At 38.8% G+C, this 13,402-nt stretch overlaps 1 protein-coding gene across 1 annotated transcript in view; it reads right to left on the bottom strand.

Annotated features, from left to right (window-relative positions):
* The window catches only part of nfkb1 (nuclear factor of kappa light polypeptide gene enhancer in B-cells 1), a 55,844-nt gene extending 46,397 nt beyond the window's left edge, over nucleotides 1-9,447 (bottom strand). Inside the window, exons 1-3 of the mRNA XM_075482023.1 lie at nucleotides 9,145-9,447; nucleotides 7,762-7,805; nucleotides 1,179-1,260 (exon numbers count right to left, since the gene is read on the bottom strand). Coding sequence (XP_075338138.1) covers nucleotides 1,179-1,260; nucleotides 7,762-7,800 — 121 coding nt within the window. The 5' untranslated portion in view covers nucleotides 7,801-7,805; nucleotides 9,145-9,447. The remainder of the gene's footprint in view (nucleotides 1-1,178; nucleotides 1,261-7,761; nucleotides 7,806-9,144) is intronic.
* Nucleotides 9,448-13,402: the final 3,955 nt, after the last annotated feature.

Here is a 13,402-nt window from a genome sequence, read left to right as displayed (position 1 = left end):
CTTCAGTTTGATATCAGGACACAGAATGGAGTCAATCATTAATAAAACAGATCCGACAGCATTCCAGCAGGTGTGGAAAAGACCGGCTCAGCACACAGCTGCAGCTGCAGGATATATACTGATCAGGGATGGGAATTGGTAAGATTTTTACGATTCCAATTCCATTTTCGATTCTGCTTAACGATTCGGTTCTTTGTCGGTTCCCTTATCGATTCTCATTTGGAGAAAAAGGACAACAAACCGGTCGATTAGCATCAACTTTGTTTAGTTTAGAAGTAACACGAGTCATGACCTCACAAACCCAACAACGGTGAGGTCCACATTGGTCTATCCTGGCCTGGGTAATTTAACTCTTCCTGCTCTGGTGAAAGGAGAAGCTGGAGGTAGAGGTGAACTGGGGGTAGTACCACCAGCCTCTGGCTCTGAGCCAGTCAGGCTCTGTCTCTCATGATTTCATCTAAATGTAATGCCTGAGAAGGCATTCATTTAACCTTAACCGTTACTAACAGCAGCTTTTACAATCAGGCAAATGGCGCTAACATGATAGGCAGTGTTAGTTAGTTAGTTAGTTACCTGCAGTGTTAGCCGAGGACATGCTAACGTTGCTAACGTTGCTGGGTTCAGATTCACCGACGTTAATCATTCATTCATAGTTATTGCATGTTGGTAGTATTTCCTCCCTTTGGTGAAATATTCACTTTGCAAGTTGCCCAGTTGTCGTCTTTTTTAGGGATGTGTAACCAAACTTTTGAGCGTTTGTACCGCTTGGGCGCCATGTTTACTGTTGGCTGCTGGCTGCGCTGGACTCGCCACGCAACGCTGCGTGGTGACGTCATTCGCACCCACTGGAATCGATAAGCCAAACGATTCCAATGAATTCAAACACTGGATTCCCATCCCTAATACTGATGATTATACTTTTAATGTCACAGTTTCAGGCAGAATGATCCCTGAGCTGGGCCAACAGGTTTGGAAACTGCACCCGAGCATGTTCTGTTGATTCAAGCTCAAACGCAGCAGCTAGATATGTAGAGATAAGAAGACATAGACGTGTTAAGCTGGCAGCACTGAGCTGGTGATTAATGCCTGCTCTCAGTTTCAGGTAAAACAACAGGAGGAACAAAGACAGATTCAGGTAAGAAAATCAGACAAATGAAGCCTGAAAACGAGACTCTCACCTGTCTGCACAGACGTCGGCTGAGGCATCGCAGCGAAATGTGGAAACTCCCAGGACGGATCGATCATCAGGTTCTCGAACATCTGCGAGAGACAGAAAGCTGTGAGCAACCAGGAGCTGAGAGCAGGAAGAAAGCATCAACAGCTTCTGTTCGGCCCAGAGGCTCAAATCTGTTCCTTCAGGGCTCAATGGTTTGGTTTCTTTCAGGGTTTCTGTGATCGTGTGAATTTTGGGGCCTTTTTTTCCACTGTGAAGCACGGAGGAGGAAATACAGATTTCAAGTGACTGGAAGTAGTTTGTCTACGTTTAAAAGTTACTAATGTCAGACAGCAGAACAATCTAATTATTATGTCAATTCAGCCTAAAAACCCGACCTTTAAACACATGTAAACACGGTAATCTGACTAAAACCGGACCTTTAAACACATGTAAACACGTTAATCTGACTGAAATCGGACCTTTAAACACATGTAAACACGGTAATCTGACTGAAACTGGACATTTAAACACATGTAAACACGGTAATCTGACTGAAACCGGACCTTTAAACACATGTAAACACATTAATCTGACTAAAACCGGACCTTTAAACACATGTAAACACGGTAATCTGACTAAAACCGGACCTTTAAACACATGTAAACACGGTAATCTGACTGAAATTGGACCTTTAAACACATGTAAACACGGTAATCTGACTGAAACTGGACATTTAAACACATGTAAACACGTTAATCTCACTGAAACCGGACCTTTAAACACATGTAAACACATTAATCTGACTAAAACCGGACCTTTAAACACATGTAAACACGGTAATCTGACTAAAACCGGACCTTTAAACACATGTAAACACGGTAATCTGACAGAAACCGGAACTTTAAACACATGTAAACACGGTAATCTGACTGAAACCGGACCTTTAAACACATGTAAACACATTAATCTGACTGAAACCGGACCTTTAAACACATGTAAACACATTAATCTGACAGAAACCGGACCTTTAAACACATGTAAACACATTAATCTGACTGAAACCGGACCTTTAAACACATGTAAACACGGTAATCTGACTAAAACCGGACCTTTAAACACATGTAAACATGGTAATCTGACAAAAATCGGAACTTTAAACACATGTAAACACATTAATCTGACTGAAACCGGACCTTTAAACACATGTAAACACGTCAGTCTGACAGAAACCGGACCTTTAAACACATGTAAACACATTAATCTGACTGAAACCGGACCTTTAAACACATGTAAACACAATAATCTGACTAAAACCGGACCTTTAAACACATGTAAATACGTTAATCTGACTGAAAACGGACCTTTAAACACATGTAAACACGGTAATCTGACTGAAACCGGACCTTTAAACACATGTAAACACATTAATCTGACAGAAACCGGACCTTTAAACACATGTAAACACAATAATCTGACTAAAACCGGACCTTTAAACACATGTAAATACGTTAATCTGACTGAAAACGGACCTTTAAACACATGTGAACACGGTAATCTGACTGAAACCGGACCTTTAAACACATGTAAACACATTAATCTGACAGAAACCGGACCTTTAAACACATGTAAACACGTTAATCAGACAAAAACCGGACCTTTAAACACATGTAAACACATTAATCTGACAGAAACCGGACATTTAAACACATGTAAACATGTAAATCAGACTAAAACCGGACCTTTAAACACATGTAAACACGTAAATCTGACAGAAACCAGACCTTTAAACACATGTAAACACGGTAATCTGACTGAAACCGGACCTTTAAACACATGTAAACACATTAATCTGACTAAAACCGGACCTTTAAACACATGAAAACACGGTAATCTGACTAAAACCGGACCTTTAAACACATGTAAACACATTAATCTGACTAAAACCGGACCTTTAAACACATGTAAACACGGTAATCTGACTAAAACCGGACCTTTAAACACATGTAAACACATTAATCTGACTGAAACCGGACCTTTAAACACATGTAAACACGGTAATCTGACTAAAACCGGACCTTTAAACACATGTAAACACATTAATCTGACTAAAACCGGACCTTTAAACACATGTAAACACGGTAATCTGACAGAAACCGGAACTTTAAACACATGTAAACACGGTAATCTGACTGATACCGGACCTTTAAACACATGTAAACACATTAATCTGACTGAAAACGGACCTTTAAACACATGTAAACACGGTAATCTGACTGAAACCGGACCTTTAAACACATGTTAACACATTAATCTGACAGAAACCGGACCTTTAAACACATGTAAACACGTTAATCAGACAAAAACCGGACCTTTAAACACATGTAAACACATTAATCTGACAGAAACCGGACATTTAAACACATGTAAACACGTAAATCTGACAGAAACCGGACCTTTAAACACATGTAAACACATTAATCTGACTGAAACCGGACCTTTAAACACGTGTAAACATGGTAATCTGACTGAAACCGGACCTTTAAACACATGTAAACACGGTAATCTGACTGAAACCGGACCTTTAAACACATGTAAACACGTCAGTCTGACAGAAACCGGACCTTTATACACATGTAAACACATTAATATGACAGAAACCGGACCTTTAAACACATGTAAACACATTAATCTGACAGAAACCGGACCTTTAAACACATGTAAACACATTAATCTGACTGAAACCGGACCTTTAAACACATGTAAACACAATAATCTGACTAAAACCGGACCTTTAAACACATGTAAATACGTTAATCTGACTGAAAACGGACCTTTAAACACATGTAAACACGGTAATCTGACTAAAACCGGACCTTTAAACACATGTAAACATGGTAATCTGACTGAAACCGGACCTTTAAACACATGTAAACAAGTTAATCTGACAGAAACCGGACCTTTAAACACATGTAAACACGTTAATCAGACAAAAACCGGACCTTTAAACACATGTAAACACATTAATCTGACAGAAACCGGACCTTTAAACACATGTAAACACGTTAATCAGACAAAAACTGGACCTTTAAACACATGTAAACACATTAATCTGACAGAAACCGGACATTTAAACACATGTAAACATGTAAATCAGACTAAAACCGGACCTTTAAACACATGTAAACACTTCAGTCTGACAGAAACCAGACCTTTAAACACATGTAAACACATTAATCTGACTGAAACCGGACCTTTAAACACATGTAAACACGTTAATCTGACTGAAACTGGACCTTTAAACACATGTAAACATGTAAATCAGACTAAAACCGGACCTTTAAACACATGTAAAGACGTCAGTCTGACAGAAACCGGACCTTTAAACACATGTAAACACATTCATCTGACAGAAACCGGACATTTAAACACATGTAAACATGTAAATCAGACTAAAACCGGACCTTTAAACACATGTAAACACGTCAGACTGACAGAAACCGGACCTTTAAACACATGTAAACACGGTAATCTGACTGAAACCGGACCTTTAAACACATGTAAACACGTTAATCAGACAAAAACTGGACCTTTAAACACATGTAAACACATTAATCTGACAGAAACCGGACATTTAAACACATGTAAACATGTAAATCAGACTAAAACCGGACCTTTAAACACATGTAAACACTTCAGTCTGACAGAAACCAGACCTTTAAACACATGTAAACACATTAATCTGACTGAAACCGGACCTTTAAACACATGTAAACACGTTAATCTGACTGAAACTGGACCTTTAAACACATGTAAACATGTAAATCAGACTAAAACCGGACCTTTAAACACATGTAAAGACGTCAGTCTGACAGAAACCGGACCTTTAAACACATGTAAACACATTCATCTGACAGAAACCGGACATTTAAACACATGTAAACATGTAAATCAAACTAAAACCGGACCTTTAAACACATGTAAACACGTCAGACTGACAGAAACCGGACCTTTAAACACATGTAAACACATTAATCTGACTGAAACCGGACCTTTAAACACATGTAAACACGGTAATCTGACTGAAACCGGACCTTTAAACACATGTAAACACGGTAATCTGACTGAAACCGGACCTTTAAACACATGTAAACACGGTAATCTGACAGAAACCGGACCTTTAAACACATGTAAACACATTAATCTGACAGAAACCGGACCTTTAAACACATGTAAACACATTAATCTGACAGAAACCGGACATTTAAACACATGTAAACATGTAAATCAGACTAAAACCGGACCTTTAAACACATGTAAACACGTCAGACTGACAGAAACCGGACCTTTAAACACATGTAAACACATTAATCTGACTGAAACCGGACCTTTAAACACATGTAAACACGGTAATCTGACTGAAACCGGACCTTTAAACACATGTAAACACGTCAGTCTGACTGAAACCGGACCTTTAAACACATGTAAACACGGTAATCTGACTGAAACCGGACCTTTAAACACATGTAAACACGGTAATCTGACTGAAACCGGACCTTTAAACACATGTAAACACATTAATCTGACAGAAACCAGACATTTAAACACATGTAAACACGTTAATCAGACAAAAACCGGACCTTTAAACACATGTGAACACATTAATCTGACAGAAACCGGACATTTAAACACATGTAAACATGTAAATCAGACTAAAACCGGACCTTTAAACACATGTAAAGACGTCAGTCTGACAGAAACCGGACCTTTAAACACATGTAAACACATTCATCTGACAGAAACCGGACATTTAAACACATGTAAACATGTAAATCAGACTAAAACCGGACCTTTAAACACATGTAAACACGTCAGACTGACAGAAACCGGACCTTTAAACACATGTAAACACATTAATCTGACTGAAACCGGACCTTTAAACACATGTAAACACGGTAATCTGACTGAAACCGGACCTTTAAACACATGTAAACACGGTAATCTGACTGAAACCGGACCTTTAAACACATGTAAACACGGTAATCTGACAGAAACCGGACCTTTAAACACATGTAAACACATTAATCTGACAGAAACCGGACCTTTAAACACATGTAAACACATTAATCTGACAGAAACCGGACATTTAAACACATGTAAACATGTAAATCAGACTAAAACCGGACCTTTAAACACATGTAAACACGTCAGTCTGACAGAAACCAGACCTTTAAACACATGTAAACACATTAATCTGACAGAAACCAGACATTTAAACACATGTAAACACGTTAATCAGACAAAAACCGGACCTTTAAACACATGTGAACACATTAATCTGACAGAAACCGGACATTTAAACACATGTAAACATGTAAATCAGACTAAAACCGGACCTTTAAACACATGTAAACACGTCAGTCTGACAGAAACCAGACCTTTAAACACATGTAAACACATTAATCTGACTGAAACCGGACCTTTAAACACATGTAAACACGTTAATCTGACTGAAACCGGACCTTTAAACACATGTAAACATGTAAATCAGACTAAAACCGGACCTTTAAACACATGTAAACACGTCAGTCTGACAGAAACCGGACCTTTAAACACATGTAAACAAATTAATCTGACAGAAACCGGACCTTTAAACACATGTAAACACGTTAATCTGACTGAAACCGGACCTTTAAACACATGTAAACACATTAATCTGACAGAAACCGGACCTTTAAACACATGTAAACACGTCAGTCTGACTGAAACCGGACCTTTAAACACATGTAAACACGGTAATCTGACTGAAACCGGACCTTTAAACACATGTAAACACATTATCTGACAGAAACCGGACCTTTAAACACATGTAAACACGTTAATCAGACAAAAACCGGACCTTTAAACACATGTAAACACATTAATCTGACAGAAACCGGACATTTAAAGACATGTAAACACATTAATCTGACTGAAACCGGACCTTTAAACACATGTAAACACGTTAATTTGACTGAAACCGGACCTTTAAAGACATGTAAACACGTTAATCTGACTGAAACCGGACCTTTAAACACATGTAAACACGTTAATCTGACTGAAACCGGACCTTTAAACACATGTAAACACATTAATCTGACAGAAACCGGACCTTTAAAGACATGTAAACACGTAAATCTGACTGAAACCGGACCTTTAAACACATGTAAACATATTAATCTGACTGAAACCGGACCTTTAAACACATGTAAACACGGTAATCTGACAGAAACCGGACCTTTAAACACATGTAAACACGTTAATCTGACAGAAACCGGACCTTTAAACACATGTAAACACGTTAATCTGACAGAAACCGGACCTTTAAACACATGTAAACACATTAATCTGACTAAAACCGGACCTTTAAACACATGTAAACACGTCAGTCTGACTGAAACCGGACCTTTAAACACATGTAAACACGTTAATCTGACTAAAACCGGACCTTTAAACACATGTAAATACATTAATCTGACAGAAACCGGACCTTTAAACACATGTAAACCAACAGTCTGACCCTCATTCTTCTGTATTTATGCTGAACTCAGTGGGTAAGGTGAGTTTACCTGGTTGGAAGGATGAAGGTAGTGCTCTTCTCCAGCCATCGTTTCTGCAGAGGTCAAACAACACATCAGCTACAGTCCATCAGCTTAACGATGAATAAATTATCAACTACAGACAATAGTTCCACAAATAATTACTTTTTAAGACCCGTTTAAATCAAATTTAATGCATGAACCTCTTACAGCATTTACTAATTGATATTTGTTTCAATTTTTTACTTTTAAATTCAATCATGCAATCATTTTATAAGAAATTATATATGTATTCATATAGAAATAAATCTATAACTGAATTAATTATTCATTAATTATCAAATAATACATCATTATATATTCTATACTAATTCAGTCATTTTCCTTATGCCCTAAAAGCATGTTTACTTTTTAGTTATGAATTTCTTGTAATTTTATAAGAAATTATATATATATATTCATATAGAAATAAATTTATAACTGAATTGTATTTCTATTAATTATTCATTAATTATCAAATAATACATCATTATATATTCTATACTAATTCAGTCACTTCCCTAATGCCCTAAAAGTCTTTATATTTCAGTTATGAATTGATTACCATGAATATTAATTGATTATTAATCCCTTTGACACTTGATTCTGCCGAGGACCGCGCGTCCCCGCCCCGCTTCCTCGTGAACGCGCCTTTTAAGTTAGCTCCCCAGCTAACGGCTAATGAACACAACTGTTGCTGCTGCTGTTTATGTCATAAAAACCACCGTTTAGAATCAAACTGTTCACGCCAGCCGGCACCCCCACAGCAGGGCCGGCGGCGCAGCTCCCGCTCGACTGTCGGCCGAAAGCCTCCCGGTCCTGTCGGCGCTGCTAACCGCTAACCTGCCCTCGCTGTCCCGGAGCTAGCCCTGAAGGTTCCGTATGCGGAGAATTCAGTAGCGAACTCTGTAGAAAAATCTGCCAATTTAAGCGTTTCTTCGGAGTTCACCTCAGGATACCACTTTACAGGAAATACTGATTTATATAACAACCTTGGGCATGTGGCCGTGATTTCGGCATATATAACGTTTGACTATTTTTTTCTTTTTTGGCGTGTTAACTCATATTTGCCCCTCTGTAACACTAAACACAAGAAGGTGAAAGTTACATTAAGAGTTGCAAACTTTAACTTTAATGAAGACTTGACGGGTGATGTGTACATGCCGAATTCACCGTTGCGTGTCAAATATACGAAATACATCTTTAAGGAGGCTGTGAAATATAGCTGTGACAACTGACAACAAAAACCCGATGGATTTAGATGTGGCAAACCCAAAGTTTGCCAGGCTAATAAGGAAGTAAAGCAGCATAACAAAGCAGGCAGCCTGAGTTGTAGCAGTGTGGTTAGTTAGCCTGTAACTAGCAGGTTGTTACCTGGTTATCTCGCTCAGGTGAAAGTCAAACTTCTCGGCATGAAGTGTGGGTGCCAGTCCTGGTTCCGCTTCACTCCAGCGGAGTCGTGCACATCTTTATTATTTCTCTTATTCTAAAACCAGCGGACCCCATTTACAAGCCTCACTTTTAATCACAGGACGTCATGACGTCATTACGGTTTGTAAACACCCGAAATTATTATTATTTTTTTAATTTTAAAAGAAAAGTTGTTCCTGCAGTTCCTGGGTCGTTCAGGTGAAACACCGTTTTGTCTCTCAGTCAGTTACAATAAAAGTGATTTGATTTCCTTCCCCACTGGAAATTCCCTGTGACGTAGAGACCGGCCAAAGAGGGGCAGAAAGCGAAGAGGTCTCACTCGGGTTCGATATCCAAACACTTTTATTTATCCAAACACGCCTTTTATTTGGAGAAATACCACAGTGTAACAATTAGTACAGATATATTAACGATGCTAAATTGTAGAAATACTATGTTGTTACTGTAATAAATAAAAACAAATATAAATTATGATAATATTATTTTGTCATTTATTATTATTATTATTATTATTATTATTATTAGTTAGTAGTAGGTTTTTATTTTTTTTATTTTATTTTATTTTATTCTATTCTATTTGCTTGTTTTCACTTTAATTGTTTACATATCTTTTACTGTATGCTGCTGCAACACAACAATTTCCCAAATTGGGATGAATAAAGTATCTATCTATCTATCTATCTATCTATCTATCTATCTATCTATCTATCTATCTATCTATCTAGTATTTTTATTAGAATTGGTATTATTATTGTTGTTAATATACAATCATTGTAAATATTAATAATTTTTTGAGCTACTTGACTAATTTGAATTTCCCCCATTGGGGGATGAATAAAGTATTTTTCTATTCTATTCTAATCTACTATCATTCAAACTGTTGAATGAATAGTTTATTTTACAGGTGGATTGTGTTAAAATATTGAGCCAAACGAGTTCCACCAACAGGATTACCAACAGGAGAGGTAAACGGTCTGCGGTCCAAGCCTCTACCTCTTTCTTGTGGTGTTCCCCAAGGGAGCATCTTAGGACCGTTGTAGTTTTTATTGTATGTCAATGACATGGAAGCAGCCTGTGATTGTGATCTGTTTTTATATGCTGATGATTCAGCCCTGATTGTTTCCCATCATGAAAAAGCTGAGATGGAGAGGATTCTCTGTCTAGATCTCCAAAAAGTCAGAGTTTGGCTAGCCGAAAATAAGCTCTCTTTGCATTTAGGAAAAACTGAATCAATTATGTTTGGATCAAATGTCAAACTAAGAAACTCACCATTGTTGAATGTGAAAGTGGGTGATGCAGTAATTACAGCTAAAGAATCAGTAACATATTTAGGATGTATTCTTGATAACAAATGAAGTGGAGAGGCCATGGCTACAAAGGTCATTTCTAAACTAAACCAGAGAACTAAAGCTCTGGAGATTCTGGGTCCAAAATATTTTAGAGATTATTTTTCTAAAGTGCAGGAGGTGCATAGGCACTCCACAAGGAGGAGCACTACTGAATGTGTGCTATACAGATTTAAAAACTTAATGGGGAAATGGTCTTTCTTATATTCAGGAGCAGTGTTATGGAATGGGCTGCCTGCTAATATCAAATGTATTGCATCAACAAGCTGTTTTAAGACAGGAGTTAAAAGATTGCTTGGTAGTAGAGCACTATAGGGCTTTGTGTGTGTGTGTGTGTGTGTGTGTGTGTGTGTGTGTGTGTGTGTGTGTGTGTGTGTTTGAGTGTGCGTGAGAGAGTGTGTGTGTGTTTGTTTATTTTTGGTGTCCCTGTCCATTGTGATACACGTATGTTTGGCTTGCTCACATATTCATATACACTGATGGTAACTAGCACATACATGCTGTACATTCACAAGGACCACAATGGAAACAAGCTCCCCGAGCTTTTTTGTGTTATCCTTTTGACATGTTGTACAAGGTTTGCAAGACTTATTTACTGACTTATTTATTTGTATACCTTTTTAATGCTTTGTACAATGTCAATAAACAAAATCGATCAATCAATCAATCAATTAAAAGAGAAAAGAGGATGATTAAAAGCATTTAATTTATTTCACATTCATGTTTAAATTTATTTCTGTATATATTATAATTTATATATCTTTTTGCCTCCATGTGGGCTTTTTCGTGTTCAGGTCAGACGGACTTTCTTATTAAAAATGTCATTACAGATGTTTACACACTGTTTATATGTGTAAACATGTAGGAAAACAACTAGAATCAATGGATTTACAGGTAAAAAGGTCACAAAAGGGCATTCCATCATCCATCCATCCATCCATCCATCCATCCATCATCATCCATCCATCCATCATCCATCCATCCATCTATCATCCATCCATCCATCATCCATCCATCCATCCATCAATCATCCATCCATCATCCATCCATCCATCCATCCATCCATCCATCATCCATCCATCCATCCATCCATCATCCATCCATCCATCCATCCATCCATCCATCATCCATCCATCCATCCATCCATCCATCCATCATCCATCCATCCATCCATCAATCATCCATCCATCATCCATCCATCCATCCATCCATCCATCCATCATCCATCCATCCATCCATCCATCATCCATCCATCCATCCATCCATCCATCCATCCATCCATCCATCCATCCATCCATCCATCCATCCATCATCCATCCATCCATCCATCCATCCATCCATCCATCCATCATCCATCCATCCATCCATCCATCCATCCATCATCATCCATCCATCCATCATCCATCCATCCATCTATCATCCATCCATCCATCATCCATCCATCCATCCATCAATCATCCATCCATCATCCATCCATCCATCCATCCATCCATCCATCATCCATCCATCCATCCATCCATCATCCATCCATCCATCCATCCATCCATCCATCCATCCATCCATCCATCCATCCATCCATCATCCATCCATCCATCCATCCATCCATCCATCCATCATCCATCCATCCATCCATCCATCCATCCATCTATCATCCATCCATCCATCATCCATCTATCATCCATCCATCCATCCATCCATCCATCCATCATCCATCCATCATCCATCCATCATCCATCCATCAATCATCCATCCATCAATCATCCATCCATCATCCATCCATCCATCCATCCATCCATCCATCATCCATCCATCCATCCATCCATCCATCCATCATCATCCATCCATCCATCATCCATCTATCCATCCATCCATCCATCCATCTATCATCCATCCATCCATCATCCATCTATCATCCATCCATCCATCCATCCATCCATCATCCATCCATCATCCATCCATCATCCATCCATCAATCATCCATCCATCAATCATCCATCCATCATCCATCCATCCATCCATCCATCCATCCATCATCCATCCATCCATCCATCCATCCATCCATCTATCATCCATCCATCCATCATCCATCTATCATCCATCCATCCATCCATCCATCCATCATCCATCCATCCATCCATCCATCAGCCATCCATCATCCATCCATCCATCCATCCATCATCCATCCATCATCCATCCATCATCCATCATCCATCCATCATCCATCCATCATCCATCCATCATCCATCCATCATCCATCATCCATCCATCCATCCATCCATCCATCATCCATCCATCATCCATCCATCATCCATCATCCATCCATCCATCATCCATCCATCATCCATCCATCATCCATCATCCATCCATCCATCCATCCATCCATCATCCATCCATCATCCATCCATCCATCCATCCATCATCCATCCATCCATCCATCCATGCATCCATCCATCCATCCATCATCCATCCATCCATCCATCCATCATCCATCATCCATCCATCCATCCATCCATCCATCATCCATCCATCATCCATCCATCATCCATCATCCATCCATCCATCCATCCATCCATCATCCATCCATCCATCATCCATCCATCATCCATCATCCATCCATCATCCATCCATCATCCATCCATCATCCATCCATCATCCATCATCCATCCATCCATCCATCCATCATCCATCCATCATCCATCCATCATCCATCATCCATCCATCATCCATCCATCCATCCATCCATCATCCATCCATCCATCCATCCATGCATCCATCCATCCATCCATCATCCATCCATCCATCCATCCATCATCCATCATCCATCCATCCATCCATCCATCCATCATCCATCCATC

This window comes from Odontesthes bonariensis, chromosome 13, assembly GCF_027942865.1.
Source record: "Odontesthes bonariensis isolate fOdoBon6 chromosome 13, fOdoBon6.hap1, whole genome shotgun sequence".
Lineage (NCBI taxonomy): Eukaryota > Metazoa > Chordata > Actinopteri > Atheriniformes > Atherinopsidae > Odontesthes > Odontesthes bonariensis.
This window is presented reverse-complemented; position numbering and strand designations above follow the sequence as displayed.